Source organism: Hyaena hyaena, unplaced genomic scaffold (genome assembly GCF_003009895.1).
Source record: "Hyaena hyaena isolate Hyena2069 unplaced genomic scaffold, ASM300989v1 scaffold_55, whole genome shotgun sequence".
Taxonomy (NCBI): Eukaryota; Metazoa; Chordata; class Mammalia; order Carnivora; family Hyaenidae; genus Hyaena; species Hyaena hyaena.
The window spans coordinates 4,311,525-4,334,603 of NW_024080687.1; the positions used below are offsets into that span (position 1 = coordinate 4,311,525).

The 23,079-nt window shown below is 51.2% G+C and overlaps 2 protein-coding genes across 3 annotated transcripts in view; one reads left to right on the forward strand and one right to left on the reverse strand.

The window, feature by feature from the left end:
* The first annotated feature begins 5,202 nt into the window (after window positions 1–5,202).
* DNPH1 (2'-deoxynucleoside 5'-phosphate N-hydrolase 1) lies at window positions 5,203–7,726 on the forward strand. Its single transcript, XM_039231235.1, has 4 exons — window positions 5,203–5,415; window positions 6,931–6,999; window positions 7,182–7,292; window positions 7,473–7,726. Exons 1-4 carry the CDS (start codon window positions 5,214–5,216, stop codon window positions 7,607–7,609), a joined length of 519 nt encoding a protein of 172 aa, XP_039087166.1. The 5' UTR covers window positions 5,203–5,213; the 3' UTR covers window positions 7,610–7,726.
* Window positions 7,727–8,178: 452 nt separating this feature from the next.
* The window catches only part of CUL9 (cullin 9), a 36,961-nt gene continuing 22,060 nt past the window's right edge, over window positions 8,179–23,079 (reverse strand). For both annotated transcript variants that reach the window (XM_039231133.1, XM_039231132.1), the window contains exons 26-40: window positions 18,943–19,088; window positions 18,676–18,805; window positions 18,333–18,532; window positions 17,627–17,877; window positions 16,280–16,625; window positions 12,272–12,412; window positions 11,954–12,118; window positions 11,551–11,714; window positions 10,700–10,793; window positions 10,404–10,478; window positions 10,139–10,249; window positions 9,904–10,021; window positions 9,356–9,489; window positions 8,619–8,692; window positions 8,179–8,533 (exon numbers count right to left, since the gene is read on the reverse strand). In XM_039231133.1, coding sequence (XP_039087064.1) covers window positions 8,332–8,533; window positions 8,619–8,692; window positions 9,356–9,489; window positions 9,904–10,021; window positions 10,139–10,249; window positions 10,404–10,478; window positions 10,700–10,793; window positions 11,551–11,714; window positions 11,954–12,118; window positions 12,272–12,412; window positions 16,280–16,625; window positions 17,627–17,877; window positions 18,333–18,532; window positions 18,676–18,805; window positions 18,943–19,088 — 2,351 coding nt within the window. In that variant the 3' untranslated portion in view covers window positions 8,179–8,331. The remainder of the gene's footprint in view (window positions 8,534–8,618; window positions 8,693–9,355; window positions 9,490–9,903; window positions 10,022–10,138; window positions 10,250–10,403; window positions 10,479–10,699; window positions 10,794–11,550; window positions 11,715–11,953; window positions 12,119–12,271; window positions 12,413–16,279; window positions 16,626–17,626; window positions 17,878–18,332; window positions 18,533–18,675; window positions 18,806–18,942; window positions 19,089–23,079) is intronic.

The window sequence follows — 23,079 nt, forward strand, 5'->3', positions numbered from 1 at the left end:
GAATGAACCCAGTAAGGTGGCTATAGTATATATTAGGGCAGAGATCCTCAACCTGCTTTCTCTACAACATACCTGAGAAAGGAATATCACATTTGAAAAACAAACAAATGGACCGAAAATGAGCAATGGAGGGTAAATCTGGTCCTTGTTACTCCTTCCTGGTGGGAAGCAGCTGTTTGATCTGGGTGTTAACCAGTAGGAGCGTGAGGATAAATTGGAAGGTGCCTTCCAAGTGCTGGATCTCTGCCTTCCTGGAATTGCTCAACCCTTGGCACATCGCTGCTTAGCATTAAGTTGACCTCTATTCTTGAGCCAAAGCTGGCCCTTCCCCAGACCAGAGTCTAAAGTCTCAGCCTCTACTCCTTTAGTAGTGCCTTTGGTGCCCACTGAGTGTCTCACACAAAACAAATACTTCAGAAAACTGTATCTTCAAAGCTGTAGATTAAAAGAGACTTTAAAAACATAAAAAATGAGTTCATTTAAACCACAGGACGAGGGATGCACGTTTGGGTGATAAAACCGTAAAGAAACATAGGGAAGTTTACGTATGCCCTTTTTTTTTGGTCCTTACTATAAAAGTAAGGGCAATGGCTACTTTTGGAGGGAATAAAGAGGCTGTCACTGGGATGGGACACATGGAAACTTCTGGGTGGCGAAAGATCTATTTCTTGAAGTGAACGGTGGTTACAGGAGTGTTTGTTTTATAATAATTAACTTGCTTTAAGATGGTTTGCTGCAGGTGGATTTTATTTTATAATAAAATATTTTTATCGGTATGTCCCACAAATGAATGAATGAATGAATGAATGAATGAATGAAAAGATGAATCAGGGCATTGAGCATCAATGGTTGCTAACATCAAAAAAGAGGGACATCCAGATACTCTGTGCCCCACGATGGGAGTACATCTGTGAAATAGTCTTGCCCAAAATTGAATCTGAATCTGATCAGGCCTCCACACCCAATTCCAATTTATAGGACAGAGGAACACTTTATTTTTCTCTCTCTCTCTCTTTTTTTTTTTTTAATATTTTTATTTATTTCTAGGAGAGAGAGAGAGACAGCGTGAGTAGGGGAGGGTCAGAGAGAGAGGGACACACAAACTCTGAAATAGGTTCCAGGCTCCGAGCTGGCAGTCAGCACAGAGCCCGACGCGGGGCCCAAACCCACAAACCGCAAGATCATGACCTAAGTGAAAGTCGGACGCTTAACCGACTAAGCCACCCAGGCGCCCCCAGAGGAACACTTTAAATGACACCACAGGGATACAATCAGTAAAGTCCAGGCTGTAGGAAACTGCAGGACATAGGAGGGGCCTGAGAGGCTACAATATGGAGGGATAACATATTGGTTAAAATTGTCTTACAAGAAATATCAACCAATCACAACATGTGGACTTTTACACAAACTGTAAACAAACATTTATAACATTTTTAAGACAATTGGAGATTTGAACAGTGATAGAATATTTGATGACATTAAAAGATCTTATTAAATATTTTAGCTGTGATAGTGATATTTTGGTTATATATTTTTTTAAAAAGAGTATCTTTTAGAAGCACATATTAAGATATTTACAAACAAAATAATGGGATCTTGAACATGCAGCAAAACAGTAGAGCAAGGAAATTGGACATGGGCATATAGATGAAACCAGATTGTCCACAAATGGATCGTTGTTGAGTCTAATATATAGTATTTCCTATTTCCCATACTTTAGTTTCGGTTTTTATTTATTTATTTATTAGCATTTTTTTAATGTTTAATTTATCTTTGAGACAGAGAGAAAGCATGAGCTGGGAAGGGGCAGAGAGAGGAGATAGGATTCCAAGCAGGCTCTGTGCTGATAGCAGTGAGCCCGATGTGGGGCTGGAACCCTGAACCTCAAGATCATGACCTGAGCCAAAGTCAGACAATTAACCGACTGAGTCACCCAGGTGCCCCTATTTTTTTTTAAGTTTTACTTACTTATTTTATTTTTAAAAAAAATTTTAACGTTTATTTTTGAGACAGAGAGACACAGAGCACAAGTATGGGAGGGGCAGAGAGAGAGAGAGAGAGACACAGAAGCTGAAGCAGGCTCCAGGCTCTGAGCTGTCAGCACAGAGCCGGACACGGGGCTCAAACTCATGGACCGCAAGATCATGACCTAAGCTGAAGTCACACGCTCAACTGACTGAGTCACCCAGGCATCCTTAGTTTTATTTATTTTCTTAGAGAGAGAGCGTGAGTGGTGTTGGAGGGGAGGGAGAGAATCTTGAGCAGGCTCCGTGCTCAACATGGAGCCCAATGTAGGGCTCGATCCCATGACCCTGGGATCATGATCTGAGACTAAATCAAGAGTCAGATGCTTAACCAACTGAGCCACCCAAGCAGCCCTAGTTTTGCTTTTTGAAAGAGAGCTTTATGAAGTATAATCTACACAATTATATAATTTATATAATTATATATATATAATTTACACAATATATATTTACACAAATATATAATTTATAATTACATAAATATATAATTTACACAATGCACAATTTAGTAATATTTTGTGAAAATTATTAAATTAGTCCATTTAAATGAAATGTCCAGAAAAGTCATATTTAGAGGGACACCAAGCAGATCATTTAATGGAATTACGTACTATGTACTCTTCCACTCTTCTTTCTACTAGGATTTAAGTTTGACATCGTCTGTAATGGAAACAATTTTGTTGAACTGAACAATGACTTGCACTTGTAGAGCATCCGTGTTTTGTAAAGTGCTCTCACATACTCAAGGGGAACTGCGCCATATTGAAAATACGTAAGTAAAGGCAGCATAACATTTCTTACTTAGAGATGAGGAAACTGAGGCTCAGAGGGCTTAAGGGACCTGCTCAAGGTCACAGAGCTAGCAAGTACCTCAACTTGGACTCGATGCTGGCCTCCTGTCATGTGGTAAGATACTGTCCTCCATCGGGCTGCTCACCAGACTGCCCACCTCCCTCGGCACCCCCATCCCACCACTTAGTGCCCCCTCCCTCCACCCCAGGCCTCCCTGCACTGAGCTGGAGGATCTGAGTGGCAAGCCACGGCTGGTCTGCATCTTCACCCATCTGACAGTGGATATAGAACCAATTTCAGGGCTTTGTTTTACCATTTGGAGCAACAGACGAAACAGTCCTCTATTCCTTCTCCTTCAGCCTGAGGCAGAACGGGGGATGCCAGCCACGTCACAGGTGTGAGCCCTAAGGAGAGAGAGGCTGGTTTATTTTCCTTAAGACACAGAAGCAGAAACATGATGCTCTGTGTGTGCATGTGTATGTAGGTTCCTCTCCCGTGGGAAAGTGTGAGCAAAGATCAGGAGGGTAGAGGAGGTTGCCCATCAAGTTATCTGGCACATGAAGCAGCAGCTGCTGCTGCTACTGCTGCTGCTGCTGCTGCTGCTGCTGCTGCTGCTGCTTCTTCTTCTTCTTCTTCTTCTTCTTCTTCTTCTTCTTCTAATGCTTATTTTTTAGAGAAAGAGAAAAGGAAAAGAGAGAGAGCATGTGCATGCGTGCAAGAGCCAAAGCTGGCTCTGAGCTAGCAGCAGACAGTTGGCACACGAAGCTTCTTTCCTAAAGGTGCATGTGAGTGTGTATGAGAGAGAGCCCGGGGCACTAATGCACGCTCCACATACGTGTTTGCCCCATGGTCCATGTATCTATGGCTGTGCCCATGGAGGAAAGAGATATACTAAAATCTCTTTGCTTTCTCTTTGTGTCTGCATTAAAAAAAAAAAAAAGTATTTATTCACTTATTTTGAGAAGGAGAGCGCATGAGCATGCACACAAGCAGGGGAGACACAGAGAGAAAGGGAGAGAATCCCAAAAGAGAATCTCATCAACCGCGAGATCATGACCTAAGCCAACATCAAGAGTTGGATGCAAAGCACGGAGCCACTCAAGGCGCCCTGGCATTGTTTGTTTGTTTGTTTGTTTACGTAATCTCTACACCCAACGTGGGGCTTGAACTCACAACCCCAAGGTCAAGAGTCACATGTGCTTCCAACTGCCAGCCAGGCACCCTTGTGTCTTTGCATTTTTAAAAATTATTTTTATGCCAGCTCTGTAACCCCATGCTTAGGTGTTTTATAGTTACCATTCAGGAAGAATTCAGAAGGAAGCACGACAGCGCTTTTTTCTCGGGGAACGGGATTGGGGTCTCAGGACTCACTTTTCAGCAGGTCCTCTCTTGCTCCATTTGATCTTTTTGTCCTATATTTGTGTTATTTTCATAGTAAAATGAGGGGGAAATCATTGTTATCACCAGTGAACAGTGGTGTGTTTGCCTGTCTCCCTGGAGTTTCTGCTTCCACCAGCCTACTGTAGGGCTGAACAGATGATGGAGTGCTGCAAATGTAACTTCTCATTTGCATCCACTCATTCATTAACAAATATTTGATAAATCGTTCCTATGTGCCAAGTACAGTTCCAGAACCCAGGGATATAGCAGTAAAGAAAACTGTAAAAGTTCCTGCCCTCCTGGGGACTTACATTCTACTGTACTGGTTCAGAAAGATGTACAAGGGCGCCTGGGTCGCTCAGTCATTAAGCATCCAATTCGATTTCGGCTCAGATCATGATGACACAGTTCGTGAGTTTGAGGAGAAAAGGGAAGGCAGGGAAGGGTGGTGGGGAGTTCTGGAAATAGGAGCCTGCCATGTTGAATAGGGGTGGTCAGGGAAGGTGACCCGTGAACAGGCTTGGAAGAGCTGAGGGAGCCCTCCTGGGAGCTACCTGGGAGAAGAGCTCCAGGGAACAGCAAATGCAAAGGCTCTGAGGCAAGGGCGTGGCCAGCATGCTTGGAGAACAGCCAGGAAAGCCAGCGTGGCTGCAGAAAAGCGAGCGAGAGTAGTAGGCGATGGGGTTAGAGAGGTAAGAACCACCAGAGGATGATGCACTTGCGTCCGAAATGGGTAAGGCCATGGCCAACAGGACTACGGGGGGGGGGGGGGGGGGGGGGGGGGGGGGGGCGGGGCAGGAGGGGAGCAAGCTGCAGTGACGAAGTTGGGGAGGCGGTGGGTTTTCCCACTTCCCCCCGTGCTGTCGTCAGCGTCTGGATGCTAATGCCGCGCTCCCAGCTCGCCGCCAGTCGCTGGAGGGGCCTCCCGCGAGCCAGGGAGGGCCGGCCGGGTTACGTGGCTGCGAGCGGGCGCCCCCTGGCGCGGAAAAGGGAGAGGCGGCGGCGGCGGCGGCGGGGATGGCGGCAGCGGAGGCCGGAGCGCGGGAACGCGGGGAGCCGGGCCAGCCGAGCCAGTCGGGGAGCCGGGCCCTGTACTTCTGCGGGAGCATCCGCGGCGGACGCGACGACTCGGCGCTGTACGGTCGGATCGTGTCGCGGCTGCGGCGCTTCGGGACTGTGCTCACGGAGCACGTGGCGGCTCCGGAGCTGAGCGCGCGCGGTGAGACGGGGCGGTGGGGCGCGGGGCGGCGGGGCGCGGGCGGCGGGGGAGCGGGCCGGTGCCGCCTCGCTACGGAGATTGCACTCCGCTCGGCGGCGGCCATCGGGCCACGGGCCGCGCGCCCCCACCTCCTGGAACCCGCCCTTCTGCCCAGCGGGAAAGGGAAGCCGAGGTTCGGACCGCGTGGGGTCCCAGTGAACTTGCGGATGGGAGCCCAGTCTCCGCATTCATTTGTTATCTTGACCTTGTTTCTTTCCTAGAGAGCTTTCTTCACCTCTTTCTAGAGACTGAGCAGAGAGGAGCAGAATGGGAGTGCATGGGGCTGTTTCATTTCCCAGCTTACCCGCTGGCATCTGCTCCCCTACCTAAGAGCAGCTTATCCCCCTGCTTTCCTCCTTTGCGGTCAAGGGACCCGCCCTTTCTTGGGCCCGACGGACCCGTTTCTGCCACCACCTTCTCTCTCACGCACTCTCATCAGGCTGTGACTTCCTGGCTGCTGGATCTTTCTAAAACATTGCTTTGATCAGGTTTGGTCTGGAATTTCGGCGAGTTTTCTGGTTTGAAAATCGCGTCAAAAGTCTTGCACTTTCTGCTCAGAAAAACCTTTGTTTTCCACTCTCCCGACCGAGGAGCGGATCCAGCCTTTGTGGGATCTAATGCAATTCTGGGAGACCTCTTTTAAAAAGGCGAAACCACACAAACTTGCTAGGGCGTTGGGAAGGGCTTGTGCAAGTGCGGGACCCTGAAGCTTAAGGTTCGTTGGTTTCGCCGCTTGTCGCGTCCACGCCCACCTACTGGTTCCGGAACTTCCGTGTGCTCAAATGAAGTCTGAAGGAACTTGTTTTAAGTGCAGAGTCACATAGCACAGCCTGGGATGAAGGCTTAGGATGCATTTTTAACAAGCTCTCCCATGATTCTGCTCTGATTCCGGAGGTAACATTTAAGGAAGCTGGAAATGAGGTCCTGGTCACATCAGAGCCCTCTCCTACTTTCCTTTCCACCACCTCCTACTGGCCATGGGTTGTGTTACAGCACTGGTGCTCAAAGTTTGGTGCGGTTCAGTCATCTGGAGAGCTCCTGAAGCAGCCTGACCTCCTATCGCGCTCTCAGAGGATTCTGGCACCCACCAAAGCTCGAGAGCCACCCAGGCTCCCTAGTTGTTCATCCTTTCTTTGCACAGGCAGTGTCCTGCTACTGCCCATTTCCACCCTGTGCCCGAGAAGGCTATGCCTCCTCTCCAGCTCCGATCCCTGTCCCACACTGAGGGATAGTCCTTCCCTTAATCTCACCTGTGTCACTCACTCATCTGGCCCTAATCACACATCCCTCCTTGCATGGGATTGAAGCTATTTTATGGCTATTCCATTCCTTTTCATGGAACCTTAGTGTTGGGTGGGTTCTTAGTCACCTAGCATGTGGCAGAGTGAATATGGGGGTGGCAAGGGCAGAGGAAAGGTACTGAGTCCTGAGGACCAGGCAGGCGCTTGGCCTTGACCAGCTTCTCGTCATCCACAGGGGAAGAGGCTGCTGGAGGTGACAGTCTCATCCACGACCGGGACCTGGCCTGGCTGCAGCAGGCAGATGGTGAGCAGTCCCCCTCCTACCCGCAAACTCCTCTGGGCTGTTAGATCCCCTGGACATGCCTGCCATCCATCCACACCTAGAAGGGACACTCCCCAGAGTTCCCTTCTCACCACACCCAGACTGTTGTCATTTCTCCCTTACAAGCCCCAGGTATCGAGGCTTAGTCTCTTCTTTCTTCCCAGTGGTGGTGGCAGAAGTGACCCAGCCGTCGTTGGGGGTAGGCTACGAGCTGGGCCGGGCCATGGCCCTCAATAAGCGAATCCTGTGCCTGTTCCGTCCACAGTCTGGCCGAGGTGAGCACTTCAAGCCTCAGATGGCCCCTCCTCTCACCCCAGCTTTCTGCGAACCCAGCCCTCAGGTCCTTCCCTGAGGGGCTCTGGGTACAGTGACTAGCCACAAAATGGGACAGGGAGGGGAGCGGAGAGGGGGGAGTATGGATGGGAGCCACCTTTACCTTCCTCCACCCTTCCCAGTGCTTTCAGCCATGATCCGGGGAGCGGCAGACGGCTCGAGGTTCCAGGTGTTAGACTATGAAGAGGGACAGGTGGAGGCCATACTGGATGGATACTTTGAGGCTGACCCTCCTCTAGCAGGCAGCTGTCAGCCCTGACCCAGCCGCTTGACTCAGCCCTGCGTTGTTACGTTCTTCTAATCCCAGACTCTGCCCTCATGCCCTTCCTGCCTCCTAGCCCCAGTTCCAAATTAAAAGGTATGTTTAAACTTCTAACTTTATGTCTGTGTGAGTGGTGGGGCGGGGTCAGTCCTCAGTAATACCTTTTTCCTGCTCCATTTCACTTCAAAATGTAGAGAACATTAAATTTTCTGTCAATCCCCAAGAGAGGGTACTAGCTAATGCCTTCAGGCTCCTGCCTGGAACACTGAAGAGTATGGGAAGGCTGGGCGGGGGGTGGGGGGGGGGGAGGCAGAGCAGATGGCTGTTTCTCTGTCTCTGATGCCAGGCTGGGTCTGGGGCAAGCGGGCAGGCCTTCACCCGGCCCTGGACCATGTGGACCTCCATCTCCCTTTGTCAGTTTAGGTCCAGTGGGTCTGCTTTGGACCTTCTCTGAGAACACAGGAGTCTGGAGGTCCAAAAAAAAAAAGTGAACGATGAGGAGGGGGGTGTGTAGAGGGAGCAGGGAGCTGACACTAGCCTTTGGGGATGCAGCTGTGTTAGCCTACTTCCAGAGAAGTATGTGAAAAAGTTTATTCAGTAAACAGAAGGTACTGCAGACACTGGGAATCGCTTCCCTCAACAATGGCGGGAAGGGGTGACTTCACCCCCTCGGCCCCCGTGACTGAGAGGTGGCTCCAGGTGTTCCTGCGTCCTGGCCCTCAGTCGTAGGCATCATCATCATCCTCGTCACCGAAGAAGAAAGTGTCTCGGTCCAGGTTCTCAGACTCCTCATCATAGGAGAAGCTATCATTGTCCAGCTCCTCATCAAACTCGTCCTGCTGCCACTCGGGCATATCATCCTCATCATCTTCCTCTTCCTCCTCCTCCTCATCCACCCCCAGCCCCGAGGAGCTCTGGGGCCTAGCGAGGGAGAGAGCCACACTCAGCCCCACACGAAGCCTGGCTTCCCCTGCTCCCCTGCCATGGCTCCGCCCACCCTACTCACTGACTGCCAGGCACGTTGGATCCTTTCGCCTCTCGAGTCTCTGATGACGGGCTCTGCAGACCCACCCGGAAGTCCTGGCAAGGAGACAGAGAGATGTGGCAAGTGGGAGAGTAGAGGACATTGGGCCTCTGCCCACCATTCCTTCAAGGAACATTCTCTGAGGGCCCACTCCCTCTACTCTAGGTGCCAGGCTCCGGGCAGGAATGCTCCCACCCCCTCTCCCTCCCTCACCCCAGGACTCCACAAACCAATGCCTTTGTGAAATGTAACTCAGGCAGTCTCCAGGGACACAGGCTGCGACGGTGACGGTGAGGCACACTGCCCCTATGCCTCAGGAGCTAGCAGTGCATGTTCGTGTCTTGTCTGCCCAAGTTACTTACCCGTCTGTAAGCTCCCTGCGGGCAGGACTCAGTTTAGATGCAACATCAGTGTATTAGAGCTGGGAAGAGCCTCAGAGACCCCTGAGTCAGTGGATCCCAATCCCCTGGCCCCCACTCCTGGGATACTGAGTCCACATCTGGGAAGTATGATAAAGCTCCCCAAGTGATTCTGATAAGCATCTGGGCAAATACCCTCGATGGGGGCTGACTCCTACAGCACTCGCCAGGCGGCTGAGCAGGCAGGGTCCAACCGCACCCAGCAGGCTGACCTAGGAGCTGGGCAGGCGCCCAAACATCCGTTTCACCCTCCCTGCCTTCCCTTTCGGATGCCCCCAGGGCAGGGGCTGCGCCGCCCACCTGGGTGGAATGCTGCAGGATAGCCAGCAGCCTCTCCTGGATCCTCCGCAGCAGCTCCAGGCCCGTGCTGAGGCAGTCCGCCCGCAGGAGGCGCAGGGACGAGGCCAGGTCTCGGCATCGCAGCAGCGTCTCCTCTGCAGAGGGGGCAGGGCACAGGGGCTCCCTCCCTTCTTTCGCTCCTTCCATTCCTTCCTTCAAACACCTACTGAACATCTACCAAGTTCTACCAACACCTACGAGGCACAGCCTAGACACCCATTCTCGGGGTGGGGGCTACACTCTAGTGGAGGGGACAGATGGTAATCAAGCCGGTTGCGTGAAGCCCTTAGGCACCTGGTAGCATGTACCGCCTCCCTTCATACCTGAATTTTAAAAGGCCATAGATGTGCATCTGTAGGGCTGTGAAGAAGTAGGTGGAGGAAGAGGACAGAGCGCAGTGGGGAGCTGGGAGGGGGGTGCGGTTTCACCCACTGTTTGCCTGGACGGGCCGCTCAGAGCGGGGAGGTGGGCGGGAGATGGCAGTGAGCAAGCAGGGGGCCAGGCCTCACCCAGGAGGATCTGCAGCGCGTTGGTGTGCAGCTCCAGGTTCTCGGTCTGCTGCTCCACCACGTCCATGTGCTCTGTGTCCTGGCTGTAGAAGCTGTACACGCACGCGTAGGCCAGCACCTGCGGGAGCCCGGGTCAGCCCTTTCCTTGCTCCCTGCCGCCTCCCTCCCTCCGTCCAGGCAGGCTAGAGGAAAGCAGCCCGGCCCCCAGCCCCCCCGCAGCCCACACCACCACCACCTTGCGAGCCTGCTCCAGACCCCGGCAGGCGTCACTGAGGAAGGTGAAAGATTTGGGCGGGGGCACCTCGTGGATGGCAGACACGCGGTTCCGCAGGCTCACGGCGAACTCCTGTGCAGGGGAAGGCGGGTCGGCGCTGCTGCGGGCAGCCTTCCCCCAGCCAGTTGGGACGGCGCCCACCCGACTCGGATCTCTGGCCCCTGCCTGGCCGTCCACCCCAGCCCTCTGACCGTCTCACCGACACAGCCGTTTCCTCCCTGCTCACCCGGGCCTGGTGATGGAAAGTACACCTCTCGTTATAGTCCTGGAACCGCTTCTCCTGGCGAGCTGCTTTGCTGACCTGGTAAGGGCAGGTGGAGAGGGCTCTGGGGTGCTCTGCTGGGCAGGATGGGGTTAACACGCTAGGTACTAGCACAGAACCCCCAGCACCTGTAGGCTCGGGTGGCTTCTGTCTTCCGAGGAGCCTCTCCCGACAGCCGCTCAGCTGCTGGGGACGGCCAGGGCCCCGCAGCGGCACCCCATCCTGACGGCCCTCGGGCCTCCCCCCGGCCCCGGCCCTACCATGGCAGAGCAGTTGTAGTAGTCTTTGTGATTTGGCTTCCACGACTTGAGGCAGCGCCAGCAAAATCCATGGTTGCATTTGGCACAGGTCATGCTATGGAGGAAGCTGGCTGGTCAAAGGGCCGCTGGCTGGGGCCGCCCCAGGGACACTAAGGGCCTGGATGCCCCACAGGACAGGCCCCTGCCCCCCCCCCCCCCATGCGCTCAGTCTCCTTAACCTGACCAATCCCTAGCGAACACACCCTTGCTTCTGGCAGACTTCAAAGCTGGGGAGGGGTGCCTGGGGGCTCAGTCCATTGGGCTTCTGACTTGGGCCCAGGTCATGATCTCTTGGTTTGTGAGTTCCAATCCCTCAGCATCAGTTCTCTGCTGTCAGTGCAGAGCCCGCTTTGGAGCCTCTGTTCCCCTCTGCCCTCCCCTCCTTGCGCGTGCACACTCTCTCAAAAATGAATAAACATTAAAGAAAATTAAAAAAACAAAAGCAGGGGAAGGAGCATTAAGATGCAGGAGTCACTGGGGGTGCCTGGGGGGCTCAGTCGGATAAGCGCCCAACTCTTGATTTCAGCTCAGGTCATGATCTCATGGTTCATGCATCTGGCTCTGCACTGACCAGACCCCCGCTCCCAGCTTGGGATTCTCTCTTTCTCTCGCTCTTTGCCCCTTTCCTGTGTGCGCTGTCTCAAAATAAATTAAAAAAAAAAAAAAAAAAAAAAAAAAAAGATGCTGGAGTCACTGGAGGGGACCTCCTTTGCTCAGCTCTCAGGTCAGCCCCATGGCCCCTCCCTGCCACCAGGCTCCCACCTCCTCCCATGCCCTCTGACCCCGCCAATGCCCACAGTACCCCCTCTTACTGCAGACACCCCTCGTTCTTCTCAATGGGAGCCTGGCAGCTGGGACAGCGCTTGGAGATGAGCTTGGCCAGGTGCTTGCTCTGAGCCTCCACGCTCATGCCATCATAGTAGCCGCCATCGTCGACCCACTGGGACATGTGGCCACAGCTGGCAGGATAGTGTGCCTAGGGCAGGAGGGGAGGACACGGCTGAGCTCTGACCAAGGGTGGCACTGCGAGAGGGTGAGGGAGGGAGGGCACAAGTAGAGGACTACAGGAGGAGGGACAGAGCTCAACCAGGTAGCGGAGTGTGAGGACGAGGCACAGACCCTGTGTGTGTGTGTGTGCGTGTGTGTGGCAGAGAGGGGTGCTGGCAGGGGAGAGCTATAGGCCTTGCTCAGGGGCAGGGCTGGGCAGGCACCCACCTCGGGGAAGCTACAGTTGAAGCAGGAGGCCCAGCCACACTTAGAGCAGGTGGTCCCACAGCCCAGGCCCTGGCGGCACAGGATGCGGTCACAGCCCTGGGGGTTGGTGCACCACGTCAGGTTGGAGCAGCTCTCCACATAGCCACGCAGGAGGGCCTTCTCGTACTGTGGGGACACAGGTGCCACTAGGTAAGGGCATGGCTCTCTAGGATGCCACACCTCCAGACCCCCCCCCCAAACACACACCCTGCATGTGGGCCCACTCCTGGGGCCTGCACCTCTGGCTGCACACTGCAGCCTCTGTGGAGGAGGGACTACCTTGGAGATGATGTCCGGGGAGGAGACGATGGCCCGAATGAAGGCTCCGGTGGGCTGTGCAGGGCAGTCGGCAATGGGGCAGGTGCAGTTCAGTACAAGGTTCTGCTCAATCCGAGTTGTCAGATACTCATTCCAGCAAGACTGGAGGGAAAGGGAGAGGCTGCTTAGGGACAGTAGGGGACCAGCACAGGAGGACAGTGTCCTGGCCTGATAATGAACCTAGTACCCCCTCCTGACTATGGAAGGCCAGAGACAAGCCTGCTTCTGGAGCAACCTCAAGGCTGACCCTAATCTTTCTGGCTTCTATGCGTTTTCCTGGGATTGGCCCAGATCACAGTTGCCTTTGAGGACATGCAGGCCAGGGTAGTGGCCTCATTTTCATTATTGTTGGGATGGACACATGGAGGGAATGGATAAGAGAATCAAGACAAAGGAGATGATTCAAGTTCTGAGAAAGATCTGGAGAGAGCAAGAAGGCCAGAGAAGGAGGAGGCCTGGGATGGTAGAGGGCCTAGTCCCCCCTGGGTGGCCGCCCTTGGACACTGCAAATGCTGCTGTAGCCTCTCCTCCCAACTCCATCTGCTCCCCTAGCTCCTCAGTGCTCCCATCTCCATCTCCCCAGACTCGGCCTTTCCTCCACAAAACAGCCTCACCCACTGCACCACCCCCAGTCCTGGTCACCGGTGTCGGAACCCTCACATCCCTTGGATTCTCTGCTAGCTCCCACGTCACTGCGCCACCCTAAACCAGGCCCTTATCCCCTCACCCCTAAACTACTGCAGGGGCCTGTCCCCATAGATGGTCTTATCCAGATCCCTCCCCCATGCAATCCACTTGGTTTATGCGTGATCAGCAGCCTGAGCATCCTAAAGTATTCCCATTAATGACTCCCTTCCGTCACACAGCCGACTGCAGGGCTTTCGGAGATGATGCATCCAGCCCCCGGGAGTGTGTGTGCATCCGTGTATCGGGGGTACCAAAGCTCTAGCATAAACGGAAAGCACCTTACTGGACTAGTTTTACTCAAAGAAAGATTACTAAATAAAACCAAACCCTTGTTATAGTGAAACAAACCCAGATAAGTTAGGAAGTTGAATGCAGATTTCCTGCATTTTTTGAGAGAAAGCAGAAAAATGCTCCAAATTCAGGCTGCACATTTGCAGGTACACGTGCGCAACAAGGCCCCTAATGGCGACATGCAACAAAGGCTGGCAGCTGGGTTTGGAGCCCATCCCACTCCCCTACAGAGCCCCTCTGCTGTCAGTTTGCTCTAGCTTCTGTTGTCCCCCCTGCCCAGCCCACCAGGAATGCAGTCTCCGTCCAGCCTGCACTCCCCTCCCATGCCTCCCAACCCCACCTGTCACTCAAGGCTCACACAACAGCTCCAAACCCAGGCCTTCCCTTCTCTGAGTTCTCTTGCATTTCACTGGGCCACTCAGCTGTGACTTATACATACAGAGGTTCCTCCTTGGCTGGGACATCTCCAATTGTCCTGATTTTCTGTCTCCCTGTCGCTCCAGCTGTACGGCGGGATCTGTACAGCTCAGCACTCTGGGCCTGCTTCTCTCTCCCTCTGCCGGATGCCGGCCAGCCTCTCTACTTAATTCAAAATTCCCCTGTCCACGGGCGCCTGGGTGGCTTAGTCGGTTAAGTGTCTGACTTTCGCTTAGGTCACGATCTCGCGGTTCGCGGGTTCGGGCCCCGCGTCGGGCTCTGTGCTGACTGCCAGCTCAGAGCCTGGAGCCTGTTTCAGTCTGTGACTCCCTCTCTCTCTGACCCTCCCCTGCTCACGCTGTCTCTCTCTCTCTCTCTCCTAGAAATAAAGCATTAAAAAAAAAAAAATTCCCCTGTCCAATCCCACACAGGTGTCCAACAAGAAGCCCAAACTTCACATGATCAGAATAGACTGAATTTCTCCTCAAAAGCCTGCCCTCCACACCCAGCCCCCGCATCTTGCTCAATTCAGTAGATCTCATGACACATCTCATCCACCCAGATGCTCAGGTCAAAAACTCAGGAAGCACCCTTGATTCCTCTACCCTAAGCCCCCACATCGGCTCCACCAAGCCCTGTCAGTTCTGCCTCCTGATGTGCCCCAGTCCGTCCCCTTCTCTCTTCACTGCTAACGCTGGGCCAGACACCCACCACTTCCTGCCTCTTTGTACAACAGTGTCCCAATGGGTGTCCTTGCTTCTACACTTGATCTGCCCCAGTCTTTCTTTGACATGCAGTGATCTTTGCAAAAATGTAAATCAGATTCCATTACTCCCCTGCTTAACCCCACTGTGGCTTTCCATAAAGTCAAGCACACTGTCTGCCAATCCCAACCCAACTGGGCCCATCTCCCTCCCAAATCTTTCCTTCCATGGTCCCACCACGTCACTGTGCTTTAGCCACCAGGCTCAGCTTCTTTGCAATTGTTGTCCCCTCTGTCTGCTACATTCTTCCCTTAGACAGTCACCTCTTCAAGGATGGCCTTCCCTGGCCTCCCCAATCTAAAGTCCCTGACAGGTACTCTCCCCCAGACTCCTCACCTCAGTCACTTCCCATGACGTGACTGTATGATTGTATTTCCTTCCCCTCACTTGTCATAAGAGCATGAGGGAGGGCCCTGAAGCAAGACTACCAAAGTCCAAATCCTGACCTTGGGCAGGTGACCTCTCCTCCAGGCCCCTCCGTCTGTCGCCAGCAAAATGGGTACAGTAAAAATACCTACCTCATGCAACTCTCATGGGAATTAAGCAAGAAAATGCATATATAGCAGCAGAACGGCCCAGAATGCGTCCCCCACAAATATTAGCTGCTGATATTATTAGCTCTTGGGTCATTTCTTGCTTGGATTTCTCCACCTCCTCATACAGCACCCGGTGCTGTGCACACAGTGAGTTCGTGACAAGTATTAGTTGAATGAAAAAGTGAAAGTGAGAAGGAAATCATTAAGAACCAGGGAAAAGGGAGCACAGGCAACCATGTGAGAAGAGTAACTTGAAGCGGAGCAAAAGGGAAGGAGAAAAAGTGCACGTACACATACATGCCAGTGCACGTCCCAGATCACCCACCACCAGGGAGACGCTGTTGGGAGAGGCAGCTAGATTCCTGGCAACAAGCGCGCTCATCCTGCTAAGTTGATGTGTTTGGGCTTGGCGTCAGTTCTAAGAGCTGTGAGGCAGGGAACATGGGACACTCAGTGCTCTGGTCCCCTGCGCCTCGGCCCCTCTCCCCCGCCACTGCAGACAAGTCGCTGCCCCATCCACAGCCTGCTGGGCTCAGCTATACAATAGCAAGGCCTAGCTTCCCATAATTCCCTTGATTTCTGTGCTACTCTCTGGTTTACATCATTTCTTTTCATTTTCCTGTTAAATGAGAATATATGCTAAGTAATGATGTTCTGAGGTAAAGGGACTTGAATGATGATAAAGGAAACATAAACTTATAGTCATCACCAATGTAATAACACTTCTCATTTATGAAGTGCCTGGATGTATATTTTACATATACGTGTGTGCTACCAACCAACCTACCTACCTACCCACCTATCTATCTATCTATCTATCTATCTATCTATCTATCTATTTATTGTCCTCAAACCTGGCTGAACACTGGAGTCCCCTGAGTTTTTAAAACTCCATGCCTGGGTTTCACCTCCTGAGATTCCGATTTAACAGTGTGAGCATGAGGATTTGTTAAAAGCGCCCAGTGATTACAATATGCCACTGGCATACTTTAGCGTATTATCAGCATATTCACCTATTAAAATTTTGACACCAGCAAAGTTTTAGAGCCACTGATAGATCTCAGTGAATCCCAACAACCACGACTCTTCAGAGTGTTATGGCTGGCAGGGTAGTGCCACTTTCAGATGACAAAACCAGTTTCAGAGGAACGAAGGGCCCTGTCCGACCCTGCCCAGGTTAGGAAATGGCAGTGCTGGGCTCGAAGCCCAGTGTTCACGAGGAATTGGGTCAGGCTGGAGAGCCAGGGGCAGGGGAAGGGCAGGCAGGGCCTCACCTTACAGCAGTAGTGCATGCAGCAGAGACAGGGCAAGTCATCGTCGGGCTCCAGGGGGCTGACACACACAGGGCAATGGTCGGGGCGTGCGGGGGCTGCCTGCGCCTGGGGCACACACAGCCCAGCCGCCAGCATCAGTGGCTCAGGGTTATCACTGTAGCTCTGCAGCAGCTGCTCGGCACCCCAGTGGCAATGAGCCAAAAGGTGCTGAGCCACATCTGGCTCTAGGTTTAGTGTCTCTTGCACCTGCCGCACAGTCTGCTCCATCAAGCCTTCTACTTCCTGGGGGCTCATGGTGCGGCCAGCAGGCAGCTGCAGGGATGCCAGGGCAGCCACAGCTTCTGGGCTTGAGGAAAGAGGAGATTCAGCGATCAATATCCCTGCTCTGCTCATCTACTAAATGAACCCCACCACGGCCCCCAGCCCCCCACTTGTGCACGCCTGCTTGCACCTGCCTAACCAGCCTAAGGGTAGCCGCCCAAGCCAACTGTCAGAGCTGCTTTCCACAGAAGCAAGTGCCGAGCAGGGCTGGCTGTCATGTTGATTTCTAACACTCCAGGAATCTGGTGGGCAGGCACCAGGATGCTAACTGACCCACAGTGGATGGGATAATCCCACCATAAGCCCCACCTAAAACACCAGCAACAGGTCTGGTGAGAAACTGGAGTCTGCAGCCTTACCACTCAAAGTATGCTCGGCGGCACTAGTGACTGGCAGGGGAGCTCTACTGAGTCAGGACCTGCATTTTACTCAGATGCCCAGGTGACGTGCATGCAAGTGAGAAAGATTCCTTGAAAGAACTCACTTCACACACAGTGCAGGCAGCAGGCATAAAAGTTGTGCCATAACGACTTCCAGTGAGCTGGAGGTGACGTGACAAGGTTTAGGGGTGTCCACTAATTAGGGGTATCCTATGGCAAATTCCTCTGTAGAACAGGCTTCTTGAAAACTAGACTTTGTAGGTTACATTGAGCAGAGTGCGTCATGAGCACTCAATGCACAGTTGTATATCGTATTTTTGCTCAGTATGACAGGAGCTTATGTGTCTGGGTCCCTTGCCCAAGGGCTGACTCTAGGAGAATGGGGACAGCAGGGCCCCTGATTAGGAAGGCAAAGAAGGGGGTGACAGTGCTGGCAGGCAGAATGAGGACTTGCAAAGCAGGAGAAATGACAGAGGCAGGGAAAAAGGGTTATACAAAGACAGAAATGAAGTGCTTTTCCACAAAAGAGCCTGGCATTGGCACTAAAACTCCTGTGTCACTGCAGTGCCATCGGTCCCTGGGAGCTGAGACCTCCCTGCTGGCTTGGAGCCCTTGCAGGAGGGGGAATGGGGCTGGGGACAGCTACCTAGGCTTGGAGGTCTTGGTGGTCCGGCTGCTGCAGAAGGGGACCTCTGCCTGACCCCGGCAAGGCCCCGTAGGCTCTGGGGTGGCGCACAGCAGGACCTGGGGCCGGTCATCACGCCGTTCCACGTAGCCCTGGCCCACGAGGTGCAGAATGCAAGAAAGGACGTCTGTACTGGTACACGCCACGCCCCCTACAACAGAGCGGCCCAGGCTCGCAGGGGGATTTGGCCCCTTCTGCCAGGCCTCCAGCACCTGGATGGGAAGAGAGGGAACAGGCAGGCCACGTTTACCCAGGGACGCCACCTGCCTGGGTTCAGTGCTCTGCGCTTTCACTTACTAGCTGTGTGACTATGGATACGTTACTAACTCTCATGCCCCATCTCTCTTACCCGTCAAACGAGAATAAGAGTAAAGAATAATAGTAACACCGCCACCATCACCACCCCCATTAAACTGCTGTGCAGATTAAATGACCTAATCGTGCAAACTCTTAGAATAGGGCCTAGAGCATGGCAGACTCTTGGGTCTTGTTTCTACCTGCTGTCTACCAAACTGCCCTGTCAGGAACAGAAAGCCCGGATGGAAATGTCACCCTACAAGGTCTCATACTGACCGAGTTTGCCTTCCCTTGTGATGATCCCTGGCTCCAAGCCCCAACCCTGCATGTGACTCCCTCCCTCCCCTAACTTCACAGTCCCCCCACCTACCAGACAAACCAGCTGATCAATATGGAGGCCCTTTTCCCCATGGGCTTTGAGAATACGGACAATAAGACAGCTCAAGAGGTTCCTCTTCTGTTCCAGAGTTCGGCCCTCATCCTTCTCTACATTCAGGTATGTCTGGGGAGGTATCAGCCACAGGGCTTCCCCACAGCGCTGGGGCTCAGGCGCCCGAAGCCGCAGCACACCTGGAACTCATTCCCAGTCAGCACCCGAGGAGGGGAAGGGAGAGGTGAGGGGGGGCAGCCCCATTCTCAGTCCCTACCACACGACCGCCATGAAAGCCCCACCCTACGGGAGCAGAGGCACAGGCCAACCTCCAGTGACCTACCCCTGTGTGGAAAGTCCTGACCCTCATTCAGGGTCAAAGGGCCATTCTCAGCGGTGAGGGGCAGAAGAGCCTGGAGCAGTAGCTCTGGGGTGAGGTCAGAATTCTTCAGCAAGGTCTCTACAGACACCTCCTGGGGAGGAGAAACAGAGCCAGTCAGGAGTAGAGAACCAGGGGTGGGGGAAGGATGGAAGAAGGAACAGAGTTAAGGAGGAGAAGAGTGACAGACAGGAGAAGAGAAGACAGAGAGAGGCTAAGGAGCTGAGGCACCTCCGTCTGATTGAAATGCAACAGCAGCCACATCTGCACAGTGGACACGTGCAGGGTCTGGTCCCCAAACCGCAGCTCAGCCCGGCCCAGCCATGTCCACTGCAGTCGCCGATGCGGTCCCATGTCCAGGACTGGATGATTCTGACCTGGGAAAGTGCCGAGAAGAGGAGAGATAAAGAGCAGGGGAAACAAGGGGGTTAGAGGCTGAGGCAAGGGTGTACCATGAGTCAAGCTTTGTACTTGCCAATCTGTGTGGGGAAGAGGGCCCCACAGAAGTGACTTGCCAAGCTTCCAGAGCTCCGCCTCCCCTGGGTCTGCCCCCACCCTCCTGCAAGCTACACGTATCTGGTACCCTGTGCCTCGCCCTACGCCAGGCAGGCTCCATAGAAGAAACACCAGAAAGAAGAGACCTGAGGTTTGTCCTCAAGTTGCTGACAGTTTTAAAGACCCACTAGGCTGCATCCCTTCCTCCTCCTGTGTCACAGCTCAGGCAAGACGAGCCTGGACATTCGTTGGTACTAGAAAGCAAGGATGCTGCCAAAGGCAGAGAATATCAAAAGGAACCAGTCCATAAGGTGCTCTCTGGCCAAAGACGGGACAATTAGAACATCAAAAAAATAATACCTGTGCTTCACAGAGACACGTGAGATATCTTAAAACCCACGAGTTCATAATGACATCTTTTTTTTTTTTTTTTTTTAAAGACCTCATTGTTTATCTTTGGAGGATACTAGAGAACATTATTTTGAAAACCGGTTAAAAATAAGGAGAGAGGAGGAGAGAATCAAGCCTTTCCTGTATAAACTGGACTTCAGGGTAACCAAAAAGTCACTGAGAGGAAGTTTCTCTTTATAGAGAAAACATTCCAGCTCAGCTAAGAAGAAGGAATGGCAAGACTAGAATGGCGCTAGCTTGTAACCCTTAATGAAGTGACAGAGCTGGGCAGTGGGAATGAATGACTGCCTAGTGGAAAGCTGACAGGAGACTATGTAGAAAGTACAGACCACACTTGCAACACTCAAATCACGGATCTGTGTTCACATCACACAGACAGGCAGATGGAACACACCTCCTGGTAGAAGCACACAATACCACCTACCAAGAGTTCTAGCCCAAGAAATCAGACCCAAGTCAGAATAAACTTCTACATCTAAGTAACTGTTTTCAGGAAATGAAAGAGATAGAGGAACATGCTAGAGGACACCATGCGGATATGGTCAGCGAAATATGGCTTGGAGACAACTCTATGTGGGAAATAATGCAGTTCCCTCCACAATTACAAGGGGGCAAAAAAGGAAAGCAGAACTGGTAGATTAATGGAGACGGAAGATAGAACTCAATCAAATGCAAGGGTCAAAGGGCCATTCTCAATAAATGGGCTTTCTTTGGGTTCTCAGTAAAGAAAAAACTAATTTTGAAAACTTGAGAAAATGGGAGGAATATGAACACTTCACTGTTTGATATTAAGGATTGTTATTAATTTCTCAATGTTTGATCATTGTAGTGCCTTTGCTTTTAAAGGATTTTTTTAATGTTTATTTTTAATTTTTTTTTATTTTTGAGAGAGAGAGAGAGAGAGAGAGAGAGAGAGACAGTGTGAGCAGGGGAGGGTCAGAGAGAGAGGGAGATACAGAATCTGAAGACAGGCTCCAGGCTCTAAGCTAGCTGTCAACACAGAGCCCGATGCGAGGCTCAAACCCACAAACCATGAGATCATGACCTGAGCCGAAGTCGGACACTGAACCGACTGAGCCACCTAGGCACCCCTGCCTTTGCTTTTAAAAAGAGAGTCTCTGGGATGCCTGGGTGGCTCAGTTGATGGAGCATCTCTGACTCTTTAATTTTGGCTCAGGTCGTGATCTTACTGCTCGGCTTGTAGGTTTGAGCCCCATGTTGGGCTCTGTGTTGCCAGAGCCAGCTTAGGATTTCTTTTGGTCTCTCTCTGCCCCTCCCCCACTTGTTCTCTCTCTCTGAATAAACTTTGAAAAAATATTTAATTGGTAACTTTAAAAAAGGAGAGAATCCTTATCTTTTAAATTTGAGAGCTGGGGAAAGTGAGTGGGAGTACAGAAAAAATGGGATTGGCCAGGAATTGACCCATGTTGGTACATTGGAGTCTGTTCTGCCCACTTCTGTGTATGTCTGAAATTTATTATAACGGGGCGCCTGGGTGGCTCAGTCTGGTTAAGTGTCCGACTTCGGCTCAGGTCATGATCTCATGGTTTGTGGGTTCAAACCCCGCATCAGGATCTGTGCTGACAGCTCAGCTCAGAGCCTGGAGCCTGCTTCAAATTCTGTATCTCCCTCACTCTCTGACCCTCCCCTGCTCAGACTGTCTCTCTCTCTCTCACAAATAAATAAAAAACATTAAAAAAATTTTTTTTAAAGTTTATTATAATAAAAAAATTTTTTCATTAGGGTGAAGGTAAACCATTCTCAAATAGAAACTGATAAGAGGGGCGCCCGGGTGGCGTAGTTGGTTAAGCGTCCGACTTTCGCTCGGGTCATGATCTCGCGGTTCGTGGGTTCGAGCCCCGCGTCGGGCTCTGTGCTGACTGCCAGCTCAGAGCCTGGAGCCTGTTTCAGTCTGTGACTCCCTCTCTCTCTGACCCTCCCCTGCTCACGCTGTCTCTCTCTCTCTCTCCTAGAAATAAATAAAACATTTAAAAAAAAAAAAAAAAAAAAGAAACTGATAAGAGTTTTCTATTAATACTCCCTCAATGAAGAGACTTCTAAAGGATGTAGTTTAGGGAGGAGACTGAACTCAGAAGGATCAAGCCGCAAAAGGATGAGTGATGGAAACAACCAGTATGATAACAAATCTAAACACCAACTGAATAATGATAATAATAATAATGACTTTTGGGAAGTAAAAAAAGATAATTCTAAGATATCAAACAATAGTAACGAGTAGAATGGGAGTGAGAGCTGGAGTTAGATTTTCTCTGGTCCTCTTATTGCGCAGGCACAAGTCAAACATACAGGTTAAAAACATAAGGGTAATTGGGGCACCTGGGTGGATCAGTCGGATAAGTGTTTGACTTTGGCTCAGGCCATGATCTCATGGTTCGTGGGTTCGAGCCTCGCATCGGGCTCTATGCTGACAGCTAGCTCAGAGCTGGAGCCTGTTTCAGATTCTGTGTCTCCCTCCCTCTCTGACCCTCCCCTGCTCATGCTGTCTCTTTCTCTCTCTCAGAAATAAATAAAACATTTAAAAAAATTTTTTTTAATTTTTAAGAAAAACATAAGGGTAAATCAACTATAGAAATAGAATGTGGGACTTCCAAAACTGGTAGACACAAGAAAGGAATTTAAAAAATAATACAAAAGAAGAGGGGAAAAATGCACAAAAGCCCAGGGTAGAAACACATCTGCAAAGGTGTTCAATTTACTATTCACCTTTTAACTGTATATATGTCTATTCTTTTCTATATATGAAATACCTAAAATTTCAAATTATAAGAAGAGTAAAATGAAATGTAAGAGGTTAGCAATAAAAGCCAAATATATCATTACTCATAATCACTATAAAGTTAGAGGCTAATAAAATTGACAACTCAAAAGGAGAGATTGTTAGGTTAAATAAAAAACAAATTCTAGGTATTTGTAAGACACATGCCTAAAATAAGAGCATGGCAAAGTTAAAAGTGAATGATACTGGGGAAAATTCTGATAAGAGCAGAATACAAACATGGTTTGTATCTCCCCAACAGACTGCTTATTACTAGTCACAAGGGAAAAAATACTAACTATGCAGTGAGAAATCAAACAACCTCTTGACCAGATTGTCAAAATTCACATCACAAAAAAGAAGCAAATGGAAACAAGTATGCTTCCAAATGAAACATGTGGAGAAGAACATACTATCACTTACTTAGGATTCTGGCCTGGAATGCATAACCTGAATCTAATTATGAGGAAATATACAAACTTAAAATGAAAGTTTAGAAAATTTTAATTTTATTTTAAAAATATTTATTTATTTATTTTGAGAAAGAGAGAGAGAGACAGAGTGTGTGAGCAGGGGTGGAAGAGAGAGAATCCCAAGTAGGCTCCACGCTATCAGTGCAGAGCCTGACATAGGGCTCCATCTCACAAACCGTGAGATCATGACCTGAGCCAAAATCAAAAGATTGA

Coding starts and splice junctions, on each gene's coding strand:
- DNPH1 (XM_039231235.1), top strand. CDS start 5,214: ATGGCGGCAGCGGAGGCCGGAGCGCGGGAACGCGGGGAGCCGGGCCAG. Junction 5,416..6,930: donor TCCGGAGCTGAGCGCGCGCG/GTGAGACGGGGC, acceptor CGTCATCCACAG/GGGAAGAGGCTGCTGGAGGT. Junction 7,293..7,472: donor CCGTCCACAGTCTGGCCGAG/GTGAGCACTTCA, acceptor CACCCTTCCCAG/TGCTTTCAGCCATGATCCGG.